The 25,417-nt window shown below is 51.3% G+C and overlaps 1 protein-coding gene across 1 annotated transcript; it reads left to right on the top strand.

Moving 5' to 3' along the window:
• Nucleotides 1-6,421: 6,421 nt before the first annotated feature.
• On the top strand, nt 6,422-23,401 carry RPAP1 (RNA polymerase II associated protein 1). Its single transcript, XM_021695635.1, has 25 exons — nt 6,422-6,447; nt 7,441-7,697; nt 8,004-8,152; nt 8,434-8,523; nt 8,967-9,087; nt 9,678-9,899; nt 10,793-10,972; nt 12,238-12,353; nt 12,687-12,785; nt 13,860-13,961; nt 14,184-14,351; nt 14,828-15,013; nt 15,319-15,453; nt 15,558-15,728; nt 16,222-16,379; nt 16,841-16,999; nt 17,125-17,326; nt 17,758-17,867; nt 18,164-18,359; nt 18,577-18,729; nt 18,952-19,094; nt 19,671-20,427; nt 22,404-22,580; nt 22,740-22,799; nt 22,907-23,401. The coding sequence occupies exons 2-25, from the start codon at nt 7,517-7,519 to the stop codon at nt 23,054-23,056; spliced, it is 4,185 nt and encodes a 1,394-aa protein (XP_021551310.1). The 5' UTR covers nt 6,422-6,447; nt 7,441-7,516; the 3' UTR covers nt 23,057-23,401.
• Nucleotides 23,402-25,417: the final 2,016 nt, after the last annotated feature.

The following is a 25,417-nucleotide window of genomic DNA, read 5'->3' as shown; positions in this document are numbered from 1 at the left end:
ACCACCTTGCACACAGTAGGCATTCCATAAATAAGCAGACAGATGCCTGTTAAATTAATGAATGATTGCCTCAGAGCTTGGTCTGCCCCACAACCAGTCATCACGGGGGTGGCTGTGCCTGAAGCCATCCTGTCAGGCAGATGCTGAGCCGGTTCCAAATGCAGCCTACCAAGTGTTTCCCCTCCCCTCGCCCTTGCCTCTCTACCTGTCCCCCGGAGCCGACTCCAGAGGGCCCTTCCCAGAAGTCCTGGGTAGGGAGGAGGAACGAGCCACTCAGTCCCCTGTCCCCACAGCCCCACTGGATCTTTCCAGGGATTCTCCCGAGCAGCAGCGGCCTGCCTCTTCCTCCACTTGGCCCCATCAGTGCTTGCTTATTAAGTATCCTAATGATAACAACAACAGCAGTGCCGGCGGCAGCCTCAGACCCAGCTCCGGGCGCCCTCAGGTGGCAACACGGGGAGACACCCCAGAAGGGCTGTCAGACTTGGATGGCAGGGGCCTGAAGTCTGTGTGTAGCTGGGCGCTCTGCCAGTTTTCTTGGGTCCTGTGGGTGGGCTCCAGGATCCTTTCTTAAAGGAAAATACTTGTTCCTTTCCAGAGGCCACAGCTTCTGCATTTGGGCTGAGTCGGATCAGGGCAGGCCGACCGCAGTCTGGGGCTGAAGCCAGGGTCGCCGGGGCCGAGCTACTGGGGCCAGGGGGCGCTACAGCTCTGCCCTCGGGCACTTGTCACTCCTCAAGGCCCTCTCCCACATCTCTCCTCTCTCCAGGGGACTTCAAGTTTCCAGTGAAAGAAAGCCTCCTCCTATTGACTCTGGTTGACATTGGAAAGACTCTCTCCTAAAGGATGTTGAACCCAGAGCCCAAACCCAACTTCCCACTTCCTTTTCTCCCCTCATTTCCTCCATTGTTTCCTGAACTCTGACAGGGAATCCCAGACTGAGGACGCCCCTTAGCTATCAGTCCAAATGGGCTTCTTGGACATGTTGGGGATGCCACCGCCTTCTGCACTCACAGCCTAGACAAATTCTTATCTCAGCTGCAGGCCTCAGGCACATCACTGTTTCCCTGGGGCAGCACGCTTTCCTGGTGGGGCCAAGGAGCTCTGAGTCTCTGCTTTCTCTACCCCTGCTTTTGAATCCTTCTCAATTCTTAGTATTTCTAAGTATTTCTGGGTCCTGGTCTTCTGACTTTCTAGCTCCCACATAGAGTGCTTACCTTCCTGAGCCCCAGCAACAAATTTTTACCTATCTCTCGCTCTCTTTCTCAGCATGGTATAGGAACGTGCTTTAAGGGTATGTGAGCAGGTGTGATTCTGTGGAAGAAGTGTGTAGGTGGGTGAGAGGGTGTGCATTGTGATGTGTGAGGGAGGGTGTGCATTTGTGCAAACTCTAAATGTGACTGACACTTTGTGGGTGGATGGGGAGAAAGTGTGTGTGTGTGTGTGTGTGTGTGTGTGTGTGACTTGAAGGAGGTTGGCCGCCTGTGCAAATACATGCCTGCAAAATCTCCCTTTCTTTCATAAACGCATTGCTTCGACGGGAACTAATCAAATCAACAGGAAATGTATTTGACATAATGCAGGAGCAGCTGTCCCAGGAGTTCCTGTCCTCAGAACAGAACCAGAGCCAGCTATGATCTACTCCAGGGGAGTAAGAAGGGACCACAAGGGAGAGGAAGGGCTAGCAGCAGCCCCTTATTATGGATAGAGCTAGGTTGGGCCCTGGCATCTCCCTATTTGGGTGAAGTAAGTATCTGCCCACTCTGCCTTTTATGATCCAGGACTGCCCAAGGAGGCCAGGGGTAGAGAGAAGACACAGACAAAACTGGAAATAAAAACCATCTGCCTGGGGCAGCTGGGTGGCACAATTAAGCGTCTGACTCTTGATTTCCAGCTCAGGTCATGATCTCAGGGTTGTGAGATCCAGCCCCAAGGCCCACAGCAGGCTTGTGCTGGGCATGGAGCCTGCTTGAGATTCTCTCTCCCTCGCCCTCTGCCCCTCCCCCTCTCTCCAAAACAAACAAACAAAAAACCATCTGCCCATAGCAGCAGAATCCCTTGATGGCAACTTCCATCAGTCTCAGGAAACAGCTGCTTCAGCTTTGTCAGAGTTAGGACCTTCTCCTCCCATCCTCCCCATTCAAGGAAGAGGCTGTATGGACCAAGAAGGAACCAAGGTGAGCCATGGGATCAAGGTAGTCTTGCTGCCCTGTGAGCAAGGATCCATTCTTTCTGAACTACTGGTTCAAGAGGGGAGTTGGGAAATGCCACTTCCAGAATGGGCAGGCCGCAGACTGTGCTCCCCATCACCTTAGAGAAAGCAGGGAGGAAAACTGGCCTTGGAGGAAAACTGCCTGCAGGTGTGATGCCAGGGGCACTGGGGATGGCCCCTGTGCCTGCCAAACACCCCTTGCCTGAAATTCCGGAGTCAGAAACAATGCCACGCCTTGCCCAAGTGAAGACAAAACAGAAAGGTAAATCCCTAGAAGAGATTAAACTTCAATGTACAGTCACAGAGGGACTTTCAAATGGTCAGACTTTTTCCCCAAAAGCAAACTTAGGAGGTCGGAAGACAGCAATCAGTTTGGGGTTTCTGAAACAGCACATGGGTCTAAGCATATGAAAGAAAAAAACTGTCCTCTTCAAAATTTCACCTAGGGATGGCCCTGAAAGGAAGCGTTCCATGTGTGAGTAAAGGGCCCTTGTCAGCTGACGAAGGAAATATATATGTGTGAGTGTGAATATATTTGTTTGAATGCCGTATATCTAGCTGTCTGTGTTTCTCTTTTTGACCCTTTTTACAGCTGGCAAGTGATGCTTTTCTGGTTCTATTTATTTATTTATTTATTTATTTATTTTTAAAAGATTTTATTTATTTATTTGACAGAGAGATAGCACAAGTAGGCAGAGAGGCAGGCAGAGGGAGAGGGAGAAGAAGGCTCTCCGGAGCTGAGCAAGGAGCCCGATGCGGGGCTCGATCCCAGGACCCCGGGATCATGACCCGAGCCGAAGGTAGCTGTTTAACCGACTGAGCCACCCAGGTGCCTCTCTGGTTCTATTTAAAAAAAAAAAAATTTTTTTTTTAAGTAGGCTCCACAATGGGTGTGGAGCCCAATGCGGAGCTTGAACTCACAACCCTGAGATCAAGACCTGAGCCGAGATCAAGAGTTGGATGCTTAATCGACTCAGCTGCCCCTAAAAAATTTTTATTATGAAACATTTCAAACATATACACAAGTAGGGAGAAAAGTATAACGAATCCCCAGTGTATCCATCACTCTGCTTCAATAATTATCTTAGCTATTTGTCTTCCATTGTCCCATTTTTTGGTGTTTTCCCAGACATTTAATTTTTTTTAATTTTATTTATTTATTAATGTGTATGTGTGAGAGAGAGAGATAAAGAGAGAGGGAGAGCACAGAGGGAGAGTGAGAGGGAGAAGCAGAGTCTGCTGAGCAGGGAGCCTGATGTGGGAACTCAATCCCAGGACCCTTAGATCATAACCTGAGCTGAAGGCAGATGCTTAACCAACTGAGTCACTCAGGCACCTCTTCCTAAAGTTTTTAAAAGCAAATCTTAGGGGCGCGCATGTGCGCGCACACACGCACAAGCGATGGGACAGGCAGAGGAAAAGAGAGAGAATCTCAAGCAGGCTCCCATCCAGGCACACTGGTTCATTAATTCTAACAAATATACCATGTTAATGTAAAATGTTAAAAACAAGGGAAACTGGGGCACCTGGCTGGCTTGGTAGGTTGAGCATGTGATTCTTGATCTCGGAGTCCTGAGTTCAAGCCCCACATCAGGCATAGAGCTTACTTTAAAAAAATGGGAGGGGTGTGCCTGGCTGGTTCAGTTGGAAGAGTATGTGACTCTTGATCTCCCGTTGTGGGTTCAAGCCTCACTTTGGATGTAGAGAGTACTCAAATAAATAAACTTTTTTTTCCTTTTTTTTAATGGGGGGCAAGGGCAACTCTCTCAGGTCCCCTCCCTTTTCAGGAGCTTTGTACTCTATAATTCAATGAACTTTACAAAAAAAAAAAAATGGTGCACCTGGGTGGTTCAGTCAGTTAAGTGTCTGCCTTAGGCTCAGGTCATGATCACAGGGTCCTGGATCAAGCCTGCATTGGGCTCCCTGCTCAGAGAGGAGTCGGCTTCTCCCTCTCCCTCCCTCTGCCCCTCCCCCTGGCTCATGCTCTCTCTCTCACAAATAAATAAATTAAATCTTAAAAAATAAATAAATAAAATCTTAAAACTATTCCAAAATAAAGTTTATTTAAAAAAAAAACCCACATCCATAACCAATAATTTTTTTTAAAAAATCCTTATTATAAAATCCAGTTTGTGTTCAGTTTTCCCCAACAGTCTCAAAAAAACATCTTCTTATATTAGGCTTGTTTGAACCGAGATCCAAACAAGGACCATATATTTAATTGTAATCTTTGTATTTGTAAATCTATAAAAGGTCCCCCTCCTCTCTGGAACATGAAATTTATAGAAGAAACTGGGTCATTTGTAGAATTTTGCACAATTTGGGTTTGGTTAATTGTATCCTTGTGTTTTTTTTTTTTTTAAGATTTTTTAAATTTATTTATTTGACAGAGAGAGAGATAGCGAGAGCAGGAACACAAGCAGGGGGAGCGGGAGAGGGAGAAGCAGGCTTCCCGCCGAGCAGAGAGCCCGATGTGGGACTCGATCCCAGGACCCTGGGATCATGACCTGAGCCGAAGGCAGACGCTTAACGACTGAGCCACCCAGGCACCCTGTATCCTTGTGTTATTAAAATGTTCCTCTACCACCCATATTTCCTGTAGACTGGTAGTTAGATCTAGATCTTTCACTAGATTCAAGTTCAGTTTTTTTGGCATGAAGGTTTCTTGGGAAGTGTTTTGTAACTTCCAGTTTCATCAAATCAGGAGCACATTATGTCCAGTGGTCTCACTTTTAGTGATGTTCATAAATTGGCAACCTGATCCATCATACATAAAATCCTCATCAACCTTTCACCTAATAGTTTTATCAGCCATTGACAATCATTGCCTGGAGTGATTATTTCATTAGTGGTTACAAACAATGATTTTCTACTATCATTCTTCCAGCATTTCTAGCTCCAGTTCCCCTCCTTCACTCCCCATAACTTCTGACCAGGTCCAGTACCATTTTGGACCCCAAGGATGGCTAAAGCCTAGTAGCTGAAATTTACGGCTGCAGTTGAGACCAAAAGAAGGATCCAATAGAATACCTGGAAACTTGTTAGAAATGCAAATTCTTGGATCCTGTCCAAGACCTACTGAATCAGAAACTCTTGAGGGTGAGGCCCAGTAATCTGTTTTAACAAGCCCTTAAGGTGATTCTGATGCCTGCTAAAGTTTGAGAACCAATGGACTAACACTGGCTGCCCTAAGATGGCCTTCAGTGAAGCAGTGATTTGCTAAGGTCCTAAATTTATGGCAATATGCTGGGTGCTGAGCACTACTGATGCAAAAAGAAGGCCTGGTGCCCCCAAGGAACTCACAGTCTCTGCAAGAGAACAGCACATATGCTTGTGAAAAGGTGACCAGTGATAGCTGATAATTGGCAGTGCATCCCCAACAAGCCACACAAGTGGCACAATGGAGGATTCCAAGGAAAGTTCAGTGAATAGGCCTGGTTGGCAGAGGTTTTAGAGTTCACTCTAGCTAGGCCTTAAAAGAAGAGAAAGACTTTGGGGGTAGGGGGTGGGAGAGAAGAAAGGGAGGATTTCCAAGAAGAGACACTTGCATGAACAAAGGTGGGATGCTCACGAAGGGGATCACCCTGTGGGCAATGAGACTATTTTCTTCTCTCTTCTCATCACTGCATTCCTACAGTTTCTTCCTTAAGCCTCGCCTTTCCTTTTACATGCTTACCTTCTTGCTCACCCATAAACGCAGTGGGGAGGTCACCTTGGTGTGTGCCCGTGTCTGGGTGCTGCCCACAAGCTTGGGTGCTGGGTTTAGGATGTGATTATCCGGGCTGGTGAATGCAGAGGGGCGTCTGAAGTACACTTTGCCTCTGTCACGGATGTCGTATGTGCAGAAGGGCCTCATCATGCCTGCTGTACATCCGAAGGATGAGTGTCTTGGGTGTCAGCATAGAGCTTACGTGGTGGGGTAGGGCAGAGCTAGCAGAGTATATTCGCGCTCAAGGGTTCCGAGCGCAGGGTCACCTGGCTGGCTCAGTCGGAGGAGCACCCGACTCTCCATCTCGGGGTGGAGCTGGGCCCCACATAGGACGTCGAAATTACTTAAATAAATAAACTTTTTTTAAAAGGGGGTGTGTGTCCCGGCGCCAAGCCGGCAAACCCCGGAGGGGGTGGAGCCAGGCCAGGGAGAGGCGGGGCTGGGCTGCGGGGCGGAAGCTCGAATCTGGTGGTGGCGGAAGCGCGGCCGTTGCGGGGCAAGATGGCGGCGCCCAGGCGGTCCTAAGGTAAGTAAGGGGCTACGCTGGAGGAACGGACTTCGGAGTTCCCCGGCGGAGGGCTCTGGTACAGGGTATCCAGTTCCTTTGTGGGAGCCTCCCCGAGTGTCTTTGCTCTACATTGGAGTGGCCGCGGCCTCTTCGGTGTGAAGACCCCGGCCACGGCCCTCCATCCGCAGACTGCATAAGCTGAGACTCGGTAATTTCTCTGTTGAATCGGATGGTCCAGAAATGTCCGCGGCCGCAGAGCCTTAGGGGCAGTTGTCGGGCCAGACAGTGTACAAGTCTTGTACTTCTTTGGTGAAATTTAATCCTAAGTGTTTTGCTCTTTTTGATGCGATTGTAAGTGACATTGTTTTCTTAATTTCATTTTCTGACTGTTCTTTTTGCTGGTGTATAGAAATACAGATGGTTTTTATATGTTGATCTTTTGTAAGCCCAAGGTTTTTTTGTTTTTTGTTTTTAATAATTTGAACACCTTTAGGCCAGGCATATTCTCTCCAGTTTGATACAGAATCATTACTCCCTATCCGCCTGGCTCCTGATGTTATTTTTCTTAGATTCCCTACAGTTGTTCCTGAGACTTTTTATCATCCACAGATTGTAAACAATCTTCAGTTGGCAGTAAATATTATTAGGCCGATGACATCAAGGAGGGCTAAATAGGGAGGGAATGGCAATAAGTTATGAATGAAATAGAATGACTTGATGTGAACCTAAGAAGTGTCTTTAATTTTTTTAAAGATTTTATTTATTTATTTGACAGAGAGACAGCAAAAGAGGGAACACAAGCAGGGGGAGTGGGAGAGAGAGAAGCAGGCTTCCCACCGGGCAGGGAGCCCGATGCAGGGCTGGATCCCAGGACCCTGGGATGACGACCTGAGCTGAAGGCAGATGCTTAACAACTGAGCCACCCAGGTGCCCCAGAAGTGTCTTTTCTGATGCACAATAAAGAGAATCAGGGTTCAATTGCAGAGGGCCCATCAGCTTTATTGTTTGTAGGGTTGAATGAGAGGGAATCCCCACACCAAAGCAGTGCTGGAAAGAATTGTGCAAGAGAGGCAGCTGGAGTGTCGAGATGCTGTCGAGACCAAAGCCAGGGGAGTCCGAGGTGGACCTGCTGCGCTTCCAGAGTCAGTTTCTTGCAACTGGTGCAGCTCCAGCAGTACAACTGGTGAAGAAAGGAAATAGGGGAGGTGGCAACACTAACCTGGACCAGCCTCTGCTGCAGGATCGTCGGGATGTGGTGACACTGGACAGTGAGTGGCTGTGGGTGTGAGGCCGAGAAGGAGAGAGGGTATGGCCTCCGGGTCCTCTCCCTCTTCCTAATGTGGCTGGATTTTTTCCGCATCATTATTTCAGACGCTGCATAGTCTCTGTTGCTGCAGCCCCATTTTACGTATGAAGAAACTGAGGTTCGCAGAGGTTAAATATCTTGCCCAAGGTGACACAGTTTGAGCCAGGGCCCCACAGCAGCTGCCTTTCTTTCTTTGGTTTCCTCCTGCCCTCAGTCTCTTCCTGGGAAGGAATGAGTATCCTCACATCTGGGTTTTTTTCTTTCTCAGATCTCCCAGATTCGCCCCCAGCTTTGGTTCCTGCTCCCCCAAAGAGAGCTAGACCCAGCCCCGGCTGCACCCTGCCTGAACATGAAGACCCTGAAGAGAGGCTGAACAGGCACGATCAGCACATCACTGCCGTCTTGACTAAGATTATTGTGCGTCTCACCCTGGTTGAGTGGGATGAGGCATCCTGGGGCAGCAAGGATAGTGGGTGGGAGTGGTGAGCCGTATGAGTAGAGGTTGATTCCAGAAAGGTGGGACTTTAACCCCCTGCAGTCAGTTTGGGGCTGCTTTAGAATCACTGTGCCCAAAGAAGCAACGTGGGTTAAGGACTCCCTAGAGAGAGATTCTAGTCATACAGAATTGGGGATAGTGGGATAGTGTCCATTCTGGGGAAATCTCAATATCTTCACTACTTTGTGCTTTGTTGCTGCAGGAACGAGATACAAGTTCAGTGGCAGTGAATCTGCCTGTGCCCAGTGGTGTTGCTTTCCCTCCTGTGTTCCATCGCTCACAGGAGAGACAGGTAGGCAAGGTGCTTAGATGGTACTTAGGAGACATTAGGTAAGCCTCATAGTGCATCTTCCTCAGGCAGATAATATGAATAATGTTAAGCAATTCTCTTGTTAAGGCAGCACCGTGCTAAGCACTTTACACACATTACTTAACAACCGTGTAAGGTAGGTATCATCCCCATTTTTCAGATGAGGAAACTGAGACCCTGAAAAGATAAGTAACTTGTCCAACATCACACATCTAATAGAAGAACCAGAAATCCAACCCAAATTTGTCAGACTTCAAGACCTGTCCTCCTATAGAGCCCTGCTTTTTCTGAGGACTAGGGTTGTGACCCTTGGAGATTAAGCAAGTCCCTTTTATCTCTTTGTTCCAGTGGCCTTAGTGTAAAGAGGTTGAGAGGAAAATGGGGTAGTGAGCATCAGTCACCTGAGTTTTCTTTTTGCCCCATAGGGGAAGTCTGCAACGTCTGGTAAGAGAAGCATCTTTGCCCAAGAAATTGCAGCAAAGAGAGCGTCTGAAGCCAGAGTCCCACCAGTTAGAGAAGTTGTGTCTACCCTGGATCCACCAGAGGGTAAACTGGGGTTGAAGAGACTTGGGCATGGCCTTTTAGAGTCACCTTGGGGTATATGTCTTCCCTTCATCAGATAGGAAGGCATATTTAGATGGCATTTGAGCCATCTAAAGAGATAGCTGTCCCTTATGCCCACTTACAGTATTGAGTATGGGTGGCTTGGGTCTACATCTGGGTCTTAGGTGCAGGGAGAATGCTGGCCATTATTCGATCCTAGGAGGAAGGAAGGAGACAGAGGTATTTGTCAGAGACTGTAAAAGATGTAGACCAAGATTCCTTTAATGATGCAAATTATTAGCAGAAGAGCAGGGGGAAGGCTTCTGGAAGCAGATAGCTACATGGAGATCCAAGAGAGGAGTCAGAAAGTAGGATGTCTCCCTAACATCCCTCAGAAAGGGGCAAAATGGGTGGAGAGATCTCCACCCAATCCAACCTGTGTTTGTGTTTCGGGGGGATAAAGGGGTGTCTCAACTCTGTGCCTGGGAAATCCCTGGGGCCTCCATCTGTCTCCAGGGCTAATGGGATTAGGGACGAGGGCCAGAAGGCCCGGCTGGGGCAAGGCCATGAAACTGATGATACACTTCTTCCAGGGACTGCGTCCTGTGAGGGACTCACACCTCGGGAGCAGGGCTGCCAGCTTCCGTGGGGCAGCCGCGGCTTCCAGGGACCCCATCTGGTCACAGGGAGGGGGCTCGGGAGCCAGGATGCTGAGCAGGAAGCCCAGACCATCCATGAAGAGAACATAGCAAAACTGCAAGCCATGGCTCCTGAAGAGATCCTGCGGGAGCAGCAGCTGTTGCTGGCTCAGCTCGGTATGGCACGCCGGGCTTTCCTGCCGGGACTTGGCTCGGAAGGGACTGCCACTTACTGCTGAAGGCTTACTTCGAGGGCCAGGCCTTTGGCTGGGTCTTTGAATGCTTTATTTCATTCTGTCCTCAAACAGTTCCTGTAAGGTAGGTAGTACTAGCTTCATTTACTTAGGAAAAAAAACCTGAGTCTCACAACCTGAAACTCTCCCCCGGGTCATATGGCTGGTAAGGAACATGGATGAGATGTAAACCCAGGTGTCTCAGGTCTGCCAGGCCCTGCTTTCAACCACTTTATCGTGTATGCTGTACTATTCTAGGGTAACGTGTGCCGTATTATAGCTGTGTGCTCTCTAGTACAGCTGTGGCATTCTGTATGTTCTGTCTGTGCCGCTCTGCCGTGCCATACCTCCTTCCTGGTTTCCGTTCACCACCACAGCAGCACCGAGCCGAGTCAGTCTTGTCCCAAACTCTATACCTAGCATCTTCATAGAGCATACGTATATTAGGTTCTAGTAAATATTTGTGCATAATAAATTAGCTGAAAGTGAAAGAAATTGTTCCCCTAAATGCCTTCTCTTTGGCCCTAGTCAGCATTCATTCATTTATTCCACAGCCACTTCCTTTGGGCCTCTAACCTGAAGCCAAGCACAGGGATGGGCAGGAACCTGGGTGGGCCAGGGGACAGTGAAGGATGGAGAGAAGGGTGGGTGGGCCGGCCCTAGTGACAGGTGTAGGTCATTGAGGCCCCAGGAGTGCCCAGGGGGCTCAGCCAGGGGTGGGAAGGGGCTTGTCCTGGCCGTGGCACCAATAGATAGGCAGTATTCAGCAGGTTTCAGGTCTACAGGAGCCGGCGAGGATCTGCCACCACCCGCTCTCCCTTCCATCCTCTCCTCTAGATCCCAACATGGTCGCCTTCTTGAGGTCTCACAACCGCACCCATGAGCAAGCAGCAGAGAAGGCCACAGAGCAGCAGAGACCAGGAGGACACTCTGCTGAGGTCACTGGAGACAAACCCATTGTGCCAACTTCTGCGAGGGAGCCCAGACAGAAAGATGATCCGGATCCAGGAGCCCCAGGTTTGGAGGAAGGGGGACATCTTTGGGGGAATAAAAGTAGAGGAAAGTATCCCTTCTCCTAGGCCTGGCAGATGGAAAAAGAGAGAATCTTCTCTGTCCTTGGACATCTAACATTAATCTTCCTTATTGTCTGGAAATGAGTCTTCATTTGCTGATGTGTATGTTCTTCCTACATATGCTTCCTGTTTTCTTGTCCTGTTCTTGCTCCTTGTCCCTCTCTCCCGGGAAGTGGCAGCAGGGCATGACATCTGGACCCTCCCCCAGCAGATCATCTCCACCCTGCCTTTACACAAGCTGCCCCAGCTCTGGCTCTATCCACCCCACAGTTTTCTGCCTCTTGCTATCCATGTTGCGGGGGAGATGGCAGGGCCAGGGCGATGGGAGAACAGGCTGACGCAGGTCTTTTTTTTTTTTTCTTTTTTTTTTTTTTAAAGATTTTATTTATTTATTTGACAGAGAGAGAGATAGCGAGAGCAGGAACACAAGCAGGGGGAGTGGGAGAGGGAGAAGCAGGCTTCCTGCCGAGCAGGGAGCCCGATGTGGGACTCGATCCCAGGACCCTGGGATCATGACCTGAGCCGAAGGCAGACGCTTAACGACTGAGCCACCCAGGCGCCCCAAGGCTGACGCAGGTCTTAACAAACATGCCAGACCTAAAGCAGAGAGGCCAGTGGGAGCACTCATTTCCCAGGACCTGGATTATTTTATTAGTAATTAACAAAAGAAGAAATTGGATTATGAAAGCCAGGATCCTCTTGCCTCTCAGTGAGCTCCAGGCCAGCTGAGCAGGTCAGGTCGGGGTCGGGGGAGAAGGAGGAGGATGTTCCAGAGGTGTGTTTCTGTATCTTGCCCCTCAGAAGCAGGATCTCTGCCCTTCATTGCCCCACTCCCCTACTTCTTTAGAAGGTCAGTATTAGGCAGTGAAGAACTGTGTTTTCCCTGATACATATGGTCCTCCCTTCCTCCTCTGCTCCCTCTCTCTTCTCTTCTTTACCTTCTCCTCTTTCTCTTGCCCCTCCCAGCAAGTACTTGGGGTCAGCAGCGGGCTAGAGCCCAGAACTAGGTGTATTCTGCCATATCTGAGCTATCCGCCCAGTTCCCAGGAGTCCAGCCCCTGGGCTATGCCACTTAAGTCTAGCTAAAGGCAGAGGCTGCCAGAGCCTTGGGCAGAGGGAGATGTGGCAGCTGCGGGGTAATGGCTGGGACCCCAGGGGATCAGTGAGCTGAGCTCCTTAGGGAATACTATTCCGCTTCCATCTTCGTAGCTCTGGCACTGCCTGTGACCCCCCACAAAGAATGGGTGCACATGGACACCGTGGAGCTGGAGAAGCTCCACTGGACCCAGGATCTGCCTCCACTTCGGAGGCAGCGGACGCAGGAGGTAAGGAGGGCCAGCTGGCCTGTAAGGGGTAGAGCGGGCTGGGAGTGGCCGTGGAAGCTCTGAGACCACATCACTTCTCCACGTCCCCTTCCCCTCTCTCCCCCATGCTCTTGCACCCGAACTCAGGCCCTTTTCTTCCCTGGAGCTTGAGGAACATTTCTCCTTTGCACTCCTCCTCCTCTCCCCATCAGCCTGCCTGGCCCCTGGGGTCAAGGGAGTTCCATTTCCACTCCGGAGTAGAGTCAGGACCGGAGGCCTGGGATGAAAGGCGAGGAGTGCGTATAGAGAAGTTGCCATGTCCCCAGCCTATAGTCTTTTTTCTCTTCCCATTAGAGGATGCAGGCCCGATTTAATCTTCAGGGAGAGCTACTGGCCCCTGATGTGGACCTGCCCACCCATCTGGGCCTGCACCACCATGGAGAAGAGGCAGAGGTGAGGCATGGGGCTCAGGGAGGACTGGGCAGCTCTCAGCAAGTGCTTTTATCAGCCATATGGAAGAGGACCTCTGGTCAGTTACCTTGGACCTTCTGTGTAGCCTATTCCATTTCATGGTCTTGCTGTCCATAGGTTCTTAGGCTCAAAATGTTTCTCCTCATTCCTTCGCATTCCAGTCAGTTGCCTGAACTTGCCAGTTTTATGTCTGTCACCTCCCCTGGTATTTTCTCGAGAAGAGGCTTGCTCCCTCTTTGTTCAGTCGCCATGTCTTCCCATCCATCGTTCATGGCTGCCATACTGATTCCCTCTGGCCCAGCCCAGCCCAGGCCATGCCTTGCCTTGCCTTGGAAAGTTTCCTGGCTCCCTTCTGCTCACAGAATTGTCATGGCTGCTTAGCCTGGCAAGACAGTCCTTCGACAGTCTCTCCCTGCTGACCCTATAGCTCTGCCTTCTCACCCCTGCCACACCACTGTGGTGCTCTCCCCCCTCACATACAGCGTGTGCTCAAGGACTTCCAGGCTCAGTTCTTCAGGCCATGGAAGCTCCACCCACCCGCTGAGACCACAGCACTCTTCCATGTCCCCCTTTTCTCTCTTTCCTATTCTCTTGTTGCAAGTTAAACACGGATTACTGAATTCCTCCCTCTCTGCTTTATGCTGTGGTTACTTGTGTGCAAATCTTACCTTCTTTACCAGTTTGAGGATCAATCCATGGAGAGAAGAGGCAAGAGAGGGGCACCTGGGTGGCTCAGTCGTTAAGTGTCTGCCTTCGGCTCAGGTCGTGATCCCAGGGTTCTGGGATCGAGCCCCGCAGCGGGCTCCCTGCTCAATGGGAAGCCTGCTTCTCCCTCTCCACCCCACCCCGCCACTTGTGTTCCCTCTCTCACTGTGTCTGTCTGTTAAATAAATAAAATCTTTTAAAAAAAGGGGGGGGGGCAAGAGATATCACTTACTTAACTTTGTCTTCCCCTTGACAGCTAACTCAGTGCCTAGAATATAGGGGTTTCTGTGTATTAGTTGGGGGGTGCTGCCCTGTGTGTTGGCTCCTTCTGACATCTTGTCCTTGCCCCAGAGAGCAGGGTACTCCCTGCAGGAGCTCTTCCACCTGACGCGCAGCCAGGTGTCCCAGCAGAGAGCATTAGCACTGCACGTGTTGGCCCAGGTCATCGGCAGGGTGAGTGGACTGCCTGCCCCCATGCCTCACCCCCTCCGACCGCAGCCTTGGACTTCCCCACCTCCTGTCCTTTCTGTTCGAGCCCAGGAGCCCATACAGCAGCTCTCTCTGGGGCAGACTGGGAATGGGACAAACCCAGGGTCATAGGTGGGCAAGTGAAGGGTTTAGGACAAAGACTTTGTAACTTCAACATCTTCAGCAAGGTTTTCCCTTGCCCCCAAGGCCCAGGCTGGTGAGTTTGGGGACCGGCTAGTGGGCAGTGTCTTGCGCCTTCTTTTGGATGCTGGTTTCCTCTTCCTACTGCGCTTCTCCCTGGATGACAGAGTGGATGGGGTCATCGCAGCGGCCGTCCGGGCTCTTCGGGCTCTGCTGGTGGCTCCTGGAGATGAGGTACGCAGGGATAGAAATGGGGCTTTGAGGCATCAGGGTCCCTGCCCCTGCTGCTGGGCACACCCTCCCTGCCAAGGCTTTGCCAGGCAGAGCAGAGAACGGGATGGCAGCGTCACTGTCTTCTCTCCTAAGAGCCCCAAAGCCCAGCAGCCTTGCCTTTCTATTCTTGGTGTGAGGTTTCTGCTGACTACTCCTAGGCCCTCTTTCCGGGCCTGACTCCTTTCTCTTCTTTTTTTTTTTTTTTTAAGATTTTATTTTATTTATTTATTTGACACAGAGAGAGACAGCGAGAGAGGGAATACAAGCAGGGGGAGTGGGAGAGGGAGAAGCAGGCTTCCCGCTGAGCAGGGAGCCCGATGCGGGGCTCAATCCCAGGACCCTGGGATCATGACCTGAGCCGAAGGCAGACGCTTAACGACTGAGCCACCCAGGCGCCCCCTTTCTCTTCTTCCCATCCCTTCTCTTCCCTATGTCAGGAGCTCCTCGACAGCACCTTCTCCTGGTACCATGGAGCTTTGGTGTTCCCTCTGATGCCCAGCCAGGAAGACAAGGAGGATGATGAGGATGAAGATGAAGAACATCCAGCAGAGAAAGCAAAAAGGAAGAGCCCTGAGGAAGGAAGCCAGCCTCCATCTGACCTGGCTCGACATGACGTCATCAAGGTAAAGATGCCGGGGCAGCTGCACCTGTCCCACGACCTTGAGGGCAAGCACATCTTTTGGGGGCAGGGGGGTGGTACAGAGAGAGAGAGATTGAGAATCCAAGCAGGCTCCATGCCCAGGGCAGAGCCCGATGGGCTCGATCCCACAACCCTGAGATCATGACCTGAGCCAAAATCAAGAGTTAGATGCTCAAGCTACTGCGCCACCTCAGCGCCCCTATAGGCGAGCACATCTTAGGTAAGAAGGGTCGTCAAGGCTTGGGGCCCAGCTGCGTTTTGCACTGGGTTTATCTCTCTGATCACCAGGGGCTTCTGGCTACCAACCTGCTGCCTCGGCTGCGCTACGTGCTAGAGGTGACCTGCCCAGCACCTTCTGTAGTCCTTGACATCCTGGCTGTGCTCATCCGTCTGGCCCGGCATTCCCTGGAGTCAGCCACAAGGGTGAGAAAGAGAAGAGAAGGAGACAAGGACTGGGCAAAGAGCCTAGCTGAGCCTGGGCCTGACCCTCAGCCTCCCTGCCTCCCTTTTCTTCCTGTCCCCCACAGGTCCTGGAGTGCCCTCGGCTAATAGAGACCGTGGTTCGAGAGTTCTTGCCCACTAGCTGGTCCCTCATGGGGGTGGGGCCTGCCCCCAGTCTACACAAAATGCCCTGTGCCACTGCCATGAAACTACTTCGTGTCCTGGCCTCGGCTGGTAGGAATATTGCTGCCCGGCTGGTGAGCAAGACGAAGGTCAAGGGATGAGGGCCTTATGACCGGGCTGGGTTGGGGTCTAAGCATGGCCTCTGGACTCTGGATAACTGGCTCATGCCATCTTCCTCTTCATCTCTGATCCAGTTGCTCTGAATGCAGCAGGAACCACCAGCCAGGAACCTAGTCACCTGGAGTCTAGTGTATCCTATAGGCCTACTGTGCTTTCGTTACCTGAAGGGAGGGCTCCCCCTTCCCTGGACCCAGACCAGAAGAGCCACATAGAGATGGGCATCCATCACCCATAGCCAAGTCACCCAAGCAAGTGCTTGCTGAAAAGAAGGAGGGGAGGGAGGGAGGGATGGATGAGGTAGTTTCATCCTGGCCCACAGTTAAGACCCCGTGGCCCGAGAGGGCCCTGGAATGGGCTGAGTTGAGGCCATCGCCATAGTAAGAGAACCTGAGGCCGCTTGGGCCCCCAGGGGAATGGGATGTCCAGACTCTGCCCTCTTGCCCTCAGTTGAGCAGCTTTGATCTCCGGAGCCGCCTGTGCCGCTTTATAGCAGAGGCTCCCCAGGAAATGGCCTTGCCCCCAGAGGAAGCCGAGATGCTGAGCACCGAGGCCTTCCGGCTGTGGGCTGTGGCTGCCTCCTATGGCCAGGGAGGTGACTTTTACAGGTGAGGAGAGACGGGAGGAGGCTCCTTTGTAGACCCCTCCAGTTCTGCACTCGGGCCTAATCTGATGACCCAGCCTTGCCCAAGGTGTCCAGCTCAGAGGGAGGCTGAAAATGAGGAGGGGATTCTGGGAGGAATGAAGAAAGTCTGGGGGCCAGGACTAGCCAGGGGGATAGTAGAACAAAGCTGAGGTAACCACATTCTGTGCACAACAGCCTTAGCAGCTTGCTGAAATCCGATTTAAATCCCCTGTTGGGAGGAAGCCTGGAAAGTCTCCCTCTTTCCCTTCAGCCCTCAGCCTTCCTTCCCTCTGAAGCCTTCTAAGAGTGCCCAGCCCTGGAGCCTCTCCCTCCTGAGCTTCCTTAACCAGCCTGCAGATCCCTGGGGCGGCGCCCTGCCTTGTGTCTTCTGTCTCCACGTCCAGGGTCTTCGTACACTGAAAGACAGTAACTGTTCTCCCCCAGGGAGCTGTACCCAGTGCTGATGCAGGCCCTGCAGGCTGTGCCAGGGGAGCTCAGCACCCAGCCCCCTCGGCCCCTGTCGGTGCAGCGGATAGCCTCCTTGCTCACTCTCCTCGCCCAGCTGACCCTGGCCGCCAGCAGCACCGCCCCTGAGCCCAGCAGGTGGGTTATAGCTCTAAGCTCCGGAACAGGCAGAAGCACTCCTCCGGATGGAGAGGGTGGGTAGAGCTTGTGGGGGCGTTGAGGCAGCCAGACCTTCACTGTGACCCCTTCTGGCACTCCTGTAGTGATGCTGCTGGGGCCGGTGTGTCGGCCACTCCTTCCTCGATCACTTGGACACAGGTGTCCGGGCTCCAGCCTCTTGTGGAGCCCTGTCTAAGACAGACCTTGAAGTTGCTGCCCAGACCTGAGATGTGGCAGGCCCTGAGCCCAGTGCCTACTGCCTGCCTGCTCTTCCTGGATGCATACTACCAGGCCTGGAGCCAGCAGGTGAATGCGGCCTGCCCACCTTCCTCTGTGCCCTGGCTGCCTGCCTCCCTCTTCACACACCACCCTCTATCTCCCTCTCTGTTTCCATTTCTCCATCCCTACTTCCCCATTTCACTTTTTCCTACTCTCCGCCTTTTCCCTCCCACCTTTCTTCCTTTTTCTCCCTTCACATCCATTGGAGCTGCCAAGGAGCTGTGTTGGTGGGGACCAGAGACCCCCAAGCAGCAGCTCTGTCTCAGAGCCTTCATGCTCTGAGTACAGTGGGTGTCGGGGCAACCTCGGGGTCTTTTCTCTCTCCAGAGGGTCAGAAGGCGGAAGCCTCCAAACACTGACTCTTGGGCTCTTAGAGTAATAGGCTTGGCCTGGGGACCCAGGGTCTAGGAGAATGGGTGTCTTGGGCTGTCAGCTCAGTGAGCCCCTTGGTCCTCCAGCCAAGCCTGTGCCCAGGGGATTGGCTTCAGGATATGGAGCGCCTGTCGGAGAGCCTGCTGCTACCCCTGCTGCGCACACCCACTCTGGGCAGCCTGTGGGATTCTCTTGGGTATGTGCTCTGTGGGGGGGGGGGGGGGGTGTGGTTGGGGGTAGGGGTAGTAGGGAGGAGGCAGTTTCTCTCCCTCTGGGACTCCTAGGTCTAGCTCCCTCATCCATCCTGAGTAGAACCTCTCAGCCAGAGGAAACCTGAATCCCTTGCAGGCAGCACTTGAGGGCTCTGAGGAATGTGGGTACTGGTCTATGTAGCCAGGTTCCTGCTGGCCTTGGTCACAGACCAAGCAGCTCTTTTCCAGCCTGGCACATATCAGGCCGGAGCCCCCCTCAGCTTCTTCATTCTGCCTCCAGGAGCTGCTCCCCTCTCTGCAACCCGCAGTTCTGTGTTCGGGCCCCTGAAGCTCTCCCCAGCCTCGTGTCACTGGGCAGCACAGGAGGCCACCCCTCTCTCAGTCTGGCTGGCTCAGCCTCACCGTTCCCATTCCTCACTGCCCTTCTCTCTCTTTTCAACACCTTGGCCCGGATTCACAAGGGGCTATGTGACCAGGTGAGACCTAGGCGCCTAGTTAGGGGTCAGGTGGGGGTGGGGGGGCATGGAGGGGCAAGATGGGAAGAGTCAGAGCAAAAGGTACCACTTGGGGAAGGGAGGTCTCTCCTGCCAGCCCCCATTTCTGTGAGTTTCTCTGGGGAGGGGGCAGCCACCTGAGGAACCCCAGGAAAGATCAAAGTCAGCTTTAGATCTGAACAAGCTTGCTTTTCTTCAGCTGGCTGCCGTACTGGCCGCCCCAGGACTCCAGAACTACTTCCTCCAGTGTTTGGCTCCTGTGGCCGCCCCACCCCTCACACCCTTGTCTGCGTGGGTCTTGCGCCACGAGTACCACCTGCAATACCTGGCACTCATCCTGGCCCAGAGAGCGGTGGGTACACCCCAGCCCCCCATACCTCTGTCCTTCCCCCCCTCCCATTCCCCCCGCCAGTTTTTTGGAACCCATGCTACTTCTGGCAGTCCATGCACACCCTTCTTTGCTCTAGACATGCCCAGGATCTGTGCAGCTATCCTCTCTGCACGTAACCCCCCATCTCTCTGCTCTGTCCCTTCTCACACCGCCCCCCCTAACCCCCCGCTTCTCTGCTCACAGGCAACAGTCCAGCCAGATCTGGCCATCAATGCTGCCCTCCATCATAGTATGGTCTTGGCCCTGCTGGGCCGACTGCTTCCTGGAAGTGAGCACCTTGCCCATGAGCTACTGCTGAGCTGTGTATTCCGTCTGGAGTTCCTCCCGTGAGTCCGGGGTTGGTGACATCAACTCAGCCCTTTGAGAGGCTGCTGTGGCTGTTGACGGAGCAGCCCTGAATTTGGAGCTAGGAGACCTGGGCTTAATCCGCTTTCTTCCATGGATCGTGCTTTACATTTCAGAGTTTCCATTTCTCATCAGTAAAGCGGGGATGAAGATATCCACGCTAGAGAATTATGAGATTTTCGTGTGACCGTCGGGCTAAGAAGTGGCGTATGAATTAGCTGTACACACGGAACAGCTAACGGGGGCCGAGTGCTAACTCTGTACCTGGCCGCTTCTTAAGTATTTCTATTGTTTTTTCTCTGTACTGTGAGATTGTATTGTTATCCCCATTTTACTGTGAGGAAACTGAGGCACAGAGAAGCCTCATCAGCCTGCCCCTAAGCAGCAGACTGTGGGTCCCACCATCCTGACTGCTACACACACTAGATAGAAAGTGATTAGGGAACACGGAGGAGCAGGATTGGACCTGGAACCTCTGGGAAGCCCTGGAGAGCTGGCATGGTGTTCAGAGCGCTGTGGTTCAAGCGCTCACTTTTGCCTTTTGGGTTCTGTTGCAGGGAAAGAGCATCAGGGGGTCCGGAGGCAGCCGACTTCTCTGACCGGCTATCCTTAGGAAGCGGCAAGGACTCAGGGTGTGGGCGAGGGGCTCTGCTGGCTCAGGCCTGCCAGGACCTCCCCAGCATCCGCAGCTGCTACCTGACCCACTGCTCACTGGCCGGAGCCAGCCTGCTGGCCTCACAGGCCTTGTACCGAGGGGAGCTCCAGCGAGTCCCAGGCCTGCTGCTCCCTGTGCCTAAGGAGCCGCTGCTGCCCACCGACTGGCCTTTCCTGCCACTGATCCATCTCTACCACCAGGCCTCAGATACTCCCTCGGGGCTCCCTCCTGCTGACACTGTGGGCACGGCTCTGCGGGCTCTGCAGTGGGTGCTAGTCCTGGAGAGCTGGCGCCCCCAGGCCCTCTGGGCCGTGCCTCCTGCCGCCCGCCTGGCGCGACTCATGTGTGTGTTCCTGGTGGACAGTGAACTGTTCCGGGAGACCCCAGTACAACATCTGGTGGCCGCCCTCCTGGCCCGCCTCTGCCAGCCTAAGGTCCTGCCAGACCTCAAGCTGGATTGCCCACTTCCTGGCCTGGCGTCTTTCCCTGACCTCTATGCCAGCTTCCTGGAGCATTTTGAGGCTGTCTCTTATGGGAACCACCTCTTTGGAGCCCTGGTTCTCCTTCCCCTGCAGCGCCGTTTCAGCGTCACTTTGCGCCTCGCCCTCTTCGGGGAGCATGTGGGAGCCTTGCGAGCTCTGGGCCTGCCTCTGACCCAGGTACTTTCTCAGCCCAGCAGAGCCTACCGTGGCCTTCCTGTACTGGGCCTGGGGGACAGTCCTGAGCAGTGGGGAGCTTTGGTGGGCCTCAGGTTCCTTATCTTACTTCTGTGGGATTTTGAGGAGACTAAGAGAATTCATGAAAAGAGTTTAACAGGGTATCTGGCATACAGTATGTATTGGTTATTATTAACAAGCCATAGCTCATTGCTCAGTGCTACAGTCTAGATAAGAGACGTAAAAACCAATATAGTTTTAAATTATTCACATTTTAGATGTTAGGCCAGGATTCAGGAAAGGGAAAAATCAAAGTGGGCTTCCCATAAGGAGAAAGCTTTGGGGAAGAAGCAAGAGATTGACGTGGGCACTGAAGGTTGGGTAGAATTTGATGTTGAGGATGAAGGACAGAACGTCCCTAGTGGAACACCATCAGCAAAAGCTCAGAGGCAGGAAGGAATATAACAGGGTTGGAAGAGGGAGGAGCCAGATTTCAGTTTAGGAACTTATTGAAACAAGGCTAATAAAGTCTTAGAGGGCCTCAAAAATCAGGCTAAATGGTTTTAAATTTATATAAGCTGTAGAGAGTTAACTTTTTTTAAGGTTTGGTTTTTTATTTTCATTATAACTTATTCTGGTAAACTTAAATGTTTTAATAAATACATTTAACATGTATATAAAATAAGTTATATAAAGAACTAAAGAGGGCGCCTGGGTGGCTCAGTTGGTTAAGCGACTGCCTTCGGCTCAGGTCATGATCCCGGAGTCCCCGGATCGAGTCCCGCATCGGGCTCCCTGCTCGGCGGGGAGTCTGCTTCTCCCTCTGACCCTCCTCCCTCTCATGCTCTCTGTCTCTCATTCTCTCTCTCTCAAATAAATAAATAAAAAATCTTTAAAAAAAAAAAGAACTAAAGAGAAAATGTAAAATATTTTTAAGAATTAAAAAGAATGGGTGCCTGGGTGGCTCAGATGGTTAAGCATCTGCCTTCAGCTCAGGTCATGATCTCTGGGGCCTGGGATCAAGCCCCACATCGGGCTCCCTGCTTAGGAGGGAGTCTGCTTCTCCCTCTGCCCCTCCCCCTGCTTGTGCTCTCTCTCTCTCTCTCTCTCTCTCTCAAATAAATAAATAAAATCTTTGAGAGAAAAAGAATTAAAAAGAACATTATGGCCCAGTAGTAACTGTTTTGATTTTGATTTATCCTTTTTTAGTCTTTATATGTATGTATATATTTTTATAAAATTGGGATCCCTGCATAATGTTTTCTTCATTTAACATTACATAATAAGCATTTCCCAATCATTAAATATTCTAAGAAATCAACATTTTTTATTACATTATAATCCATTGTGTAGGTGCATCCTTTTATCAGAACCCCTTGGTGGGCATGACAATTGTTTCTAATTTTCTGCTATTTGAAGTAACACTATGATAAACACCACTGGATATAAACTTTATCTTTTTCTCATAATCATTTCTTTTTTCTTTTTCTTTTCTTTTCTTTTTTAAAGTAATCTCTGCATCCAATGTGGGGCTCGAACTCACAACCCTGAGATCAAGAGTTGCATGCTGTACTGACTAAGCCAGCCAGGTGCCCCTCTCAGTCATTTCTGCATGGAATTAAAAGTGATTTTTTTTTGTAGAGAGTTAACTGGTCCAAAGAAAATGAACTTCTGAAAGGTTTCATAATATGATTGAGCAGCTGAATGTGACATTTTGAAAGTTTTAATTTTAAGCAGATTAAACAAGTAGTGGTAGGCAGTAGAAATTCACTACTACTTCCCAATTTCCCAGTTTCCTCTGCTTCCCAGCTCTTCAATCTTTAACCTCAGTCCTTGTGATAGACAGGAATGGATGTCTGTCCAGGACCTTATCTCTGCCCTCACGGTTTGGCTCAGGTGACCATCAAGCATCCACCCTGTTGTCCCGTGATACCGATTCCCACCCTCACCCTCAGCATGTCTCATTCCCCCTGTCACAGTTGCCTGTGTCCTTGGAGTGCTATACAGAGCCTCCTGAAGATAACCTAGCCCTCCTTCAGCTCTACTTCCGGGCCCTGGTTACGGGTGCTCTCTGTCCACGTTGGTGCCCTGTGCTCTATGCTGTGGCCGTGGCCCATGTCAACAGCTTCATCTTCTCCCAGGACCCCAAGAGCTCAGTAAGTTACATCCCCATCTCCAGAGGGAAGAAGAGAGACTGCGACTGAGCTGCCTCTGGGTCAGCTGGGCAAGAGAGGAGGGTCGGATGAGGCTGGTGATGGGTGTCAGCCCTTGGCCCTTGGCCCAGTGCCATCTCTCCCTCCCTGTTCTGCCTCTAGGATGAGGTAAAGGCTGCCCGCAGGAGCCTGCTGCAGAAAACTTGGCTGCTGGCAGATGAGGTAGGATGGGGCACATCCCAGAGGGGAGTAAAATAGTAGGTGTTGGGGGGCAGAGATCTCAACAGGATCTCAGTACCTACTTCATAAAGTTTCTTCCCTTTTTGCAGGGTCTCCGGCAGCACCTTCTCCACTATAAGCTCCCTAATTCTGCCCTCCCAGAAGGCTTTGAGCTATATCCCCAGTTGCCCCCTCTGCGTCAGCAGTACCTCCAGAGACTGACCTCAGGGATGCTCCAGAATGGGGTGTCAGAGGCCTAGTAGAGTTGCTACAGATGAAGACATGGATCCATTCTGCTGGGGTTCACCAGCATGTGCCTGGCCAGACAAAAGGATTTTGTGTACTAAGGGTGCACAGGAGACAGGAGCAGAAGGCTTGCCTTCCTGGGAACAGGCCGTTTGAGCTTTTTTGGAGCAGGGTGAGCCCTACCATTATGTCCTGATGTCTGAAGCTCAGTTTCTGAGAGTCTGTACTGGGGGTGAAGGGTAATTTAACTTACCCCTCTTTTGGGGCCAAGACAAACTATGGACATCTCTCCTTCCCCTGCCCCAGACCAAGATATATGAATGCTATAGATGTGTACTGAAATAAACAATTTTTTTATCTCCTAGGAATCTGATTTGGACTGATTTCAGACATGGTACTTCAGGATTGGTAATGGAGGGATGGATTATCCCAGGGGAGAAGCAGGACTTCTGTGAGAGATGGGGGAAGTAAAAACTAAGTCCACACCTGGGACAATGAAAATGTGGGTCCCAGTTCTGGAGTAGAGCCAGGCCAGGGTAATGCTCTTGGGAAGGGGTACTTCTTAAAGGACTCTCGGCAGTCCACTTGGAGTTTAAGTATCCTTAGTGAGGTCAGCGTCTTGTCTCCTTACGGTCCATCAACTGCTATCCTGAGATATGAAGAAACCAAAAGCCAAACTGTGCAGTAGCTGTCTGTCTTAATCTTTTTTTTTTACTTTTTTTTTTTTTTTTAAGATTTTATTTATTTACTTGACAGAGAGATAGTGAGAGAGGGAACACAAGCAGGGGGAGTGGGAAAGGGAGAAGCAGGCTTCCCGCCAAGCAGGGAGCCCGATGGGGGGCTCGATCCCAGGACCCTGGGATCATGACCTGAGCGGAAGGCAGAAGCTTAACGACTGAGCCACCCAGGCGCCCCTGTCTGTCTTAATCTGTTTGGGCTGCTGTAACAGAATACCATAGACTGAGTGGCTTATAAACAACAGAAATTTATTTCTAACAATTCTGGAGGCTGGGAAGTCCAAGATCAAGGTGCTGACAGTTGGTCTCCAGTGAGGACCCACTTCCTGGTTTGTGGACAGCCCTCACATGGTGGAAGGGACATGGGAGCCCTCTGGGTCTTCTTTATAAAGACACTAACCCCCATTCCACCCATGAGGGTGGAACCTTCATGACCTAATCACTTTTCAGAAGCCTTGCCTGCAAATACCCTCACATTGGGTATTAGAGTTCAACATATGAACTGGCGGGGGTGGGAGGGGGGAGTGGACACAAACATTCAGTCTGTAGTGCTGTCCTACAACTCTCCCTCCATTGTGGACTTTAGTGGTGGTAGGTAAGGGCTGGGAAGGAGTGGATCAAACCATGAACTCCGGTTCATTGGTTCATCTCTTTTGGTAGAGTTTTTCAGTTCTTTAAATTCTAACACTTAAGCTTTCTTACAGTGTCATTTTCTGTGTGGGATTCCCTGTGTTCACAGGTCATCAGAGTGAGTGCAGTGTGCCCTGTCAGTAGGTAGAGAGAATCCACTTCCCATAAACAGAGCCTCTGGACACCGAATTACACAGTAGGTTTTATAAGCAACCACCGCATCTGCAAACAGCATACTCCCCAAACTCGTGACAGAAATCTGCACGAAATCATCTGCAGAGTGTGTTAAACTGCTAGGCCCTTCACCAGTGTTTCTGATTCAGGGGATCTAGGGTGAAACCCAAGAATTTGCATCTCTAACAGATTTTCAGGGGGTGCTGATGCTGCTATCCAAGCCCAAACACTTTGAGAACCACTGGCTTAGTGGAACCTTACCAAGTAAATTCTGTGACCTCACAGTGGGATACCTACAGAGTTCAATAGAGCATGGGTCCTAGAGTGTTTACAGAATCACTGTAGTATCTTTATTTAGCACTATATTCTCAGAGACAACCAAGTAGCTAACTACTATCACTTCTTTTTTTCCAGAGCTTTATATTAAACATAGGCCTTAGCCTTTAAAATTAGTGTTTTGGAGGGGCGCCTCAGTGGCTCAGTTGGTTAAGTGCCTGCCTTCGGCTCAGGTCATGATCCCAGGGTCCTGGGATTGAGCCCTGCAGCTCTCTTGGGCTCCTTGCTCAGCAGGGAGTCTACTCCTCCCTCTCCCTCTGCCCCTCTTCCTGGCTTGTGTTCTCTCTCTCTCTCTAAATAAATAAGATCTTTTTTTAAAAAAAAGAGCACTTCCCATATGTTATTACATACACCCACATCCTACCACCAATGAAGCACTCACCCCACTGCTCCTGATGTGAGAGAGCTAGAAAGACCTAGAAGCCTGGGCAGGGTGTCTGGGGTGTGGCTTGCCACTTTTTCCACACTCCTGCCTCAAAGCGGGGGGGGGGGGGGGGG

The sequence above is a fragment of the Neomonachus schauinslandi genome, chromosome 9 (assembly GCF_002201575.2).
Source record: "Neomonachus schauinslandi chromosome 9, ASM220157v2, whole genome shotgun sequence".
NCBI classification, from domain to species: Eukaryota; Metazoa; Chordata; class Mammalia; order Carnivora; family Phocidae; genus Neomonachus; species Neomonachus schauinslandi.
The sequence above is the reverse complement of the archived record's forward strand: the minus strand, read 5'-3'. Positions and strand labels throughout refer to the sequence as shown.

Bases quoted from the DNA above. Each gene is read 5' to 3' on its own strand.
- RPAP1 (XM_021695635.1), top strand. From the start codon at position 7,517: ATGCTGTCGAGACCAAAGCCAGGGGAGTCCGAGGTGGACCTGCTGCGC. The intron at 15,014-15,318 runs GTAAAGATGCCG...TCTGATCACCAG, and splicing joins CTCGACATGACGTCATCAAG to GGGCTTCTGGCTACCAACCT. The intron at 17,000-17,124 runs GTGGGTTATAGC...GCACTCCTGTAG, and splicing joins ACCGCCCCTGAGCCCAGCAG to TGATGCTGCTGGGGCCGGTG.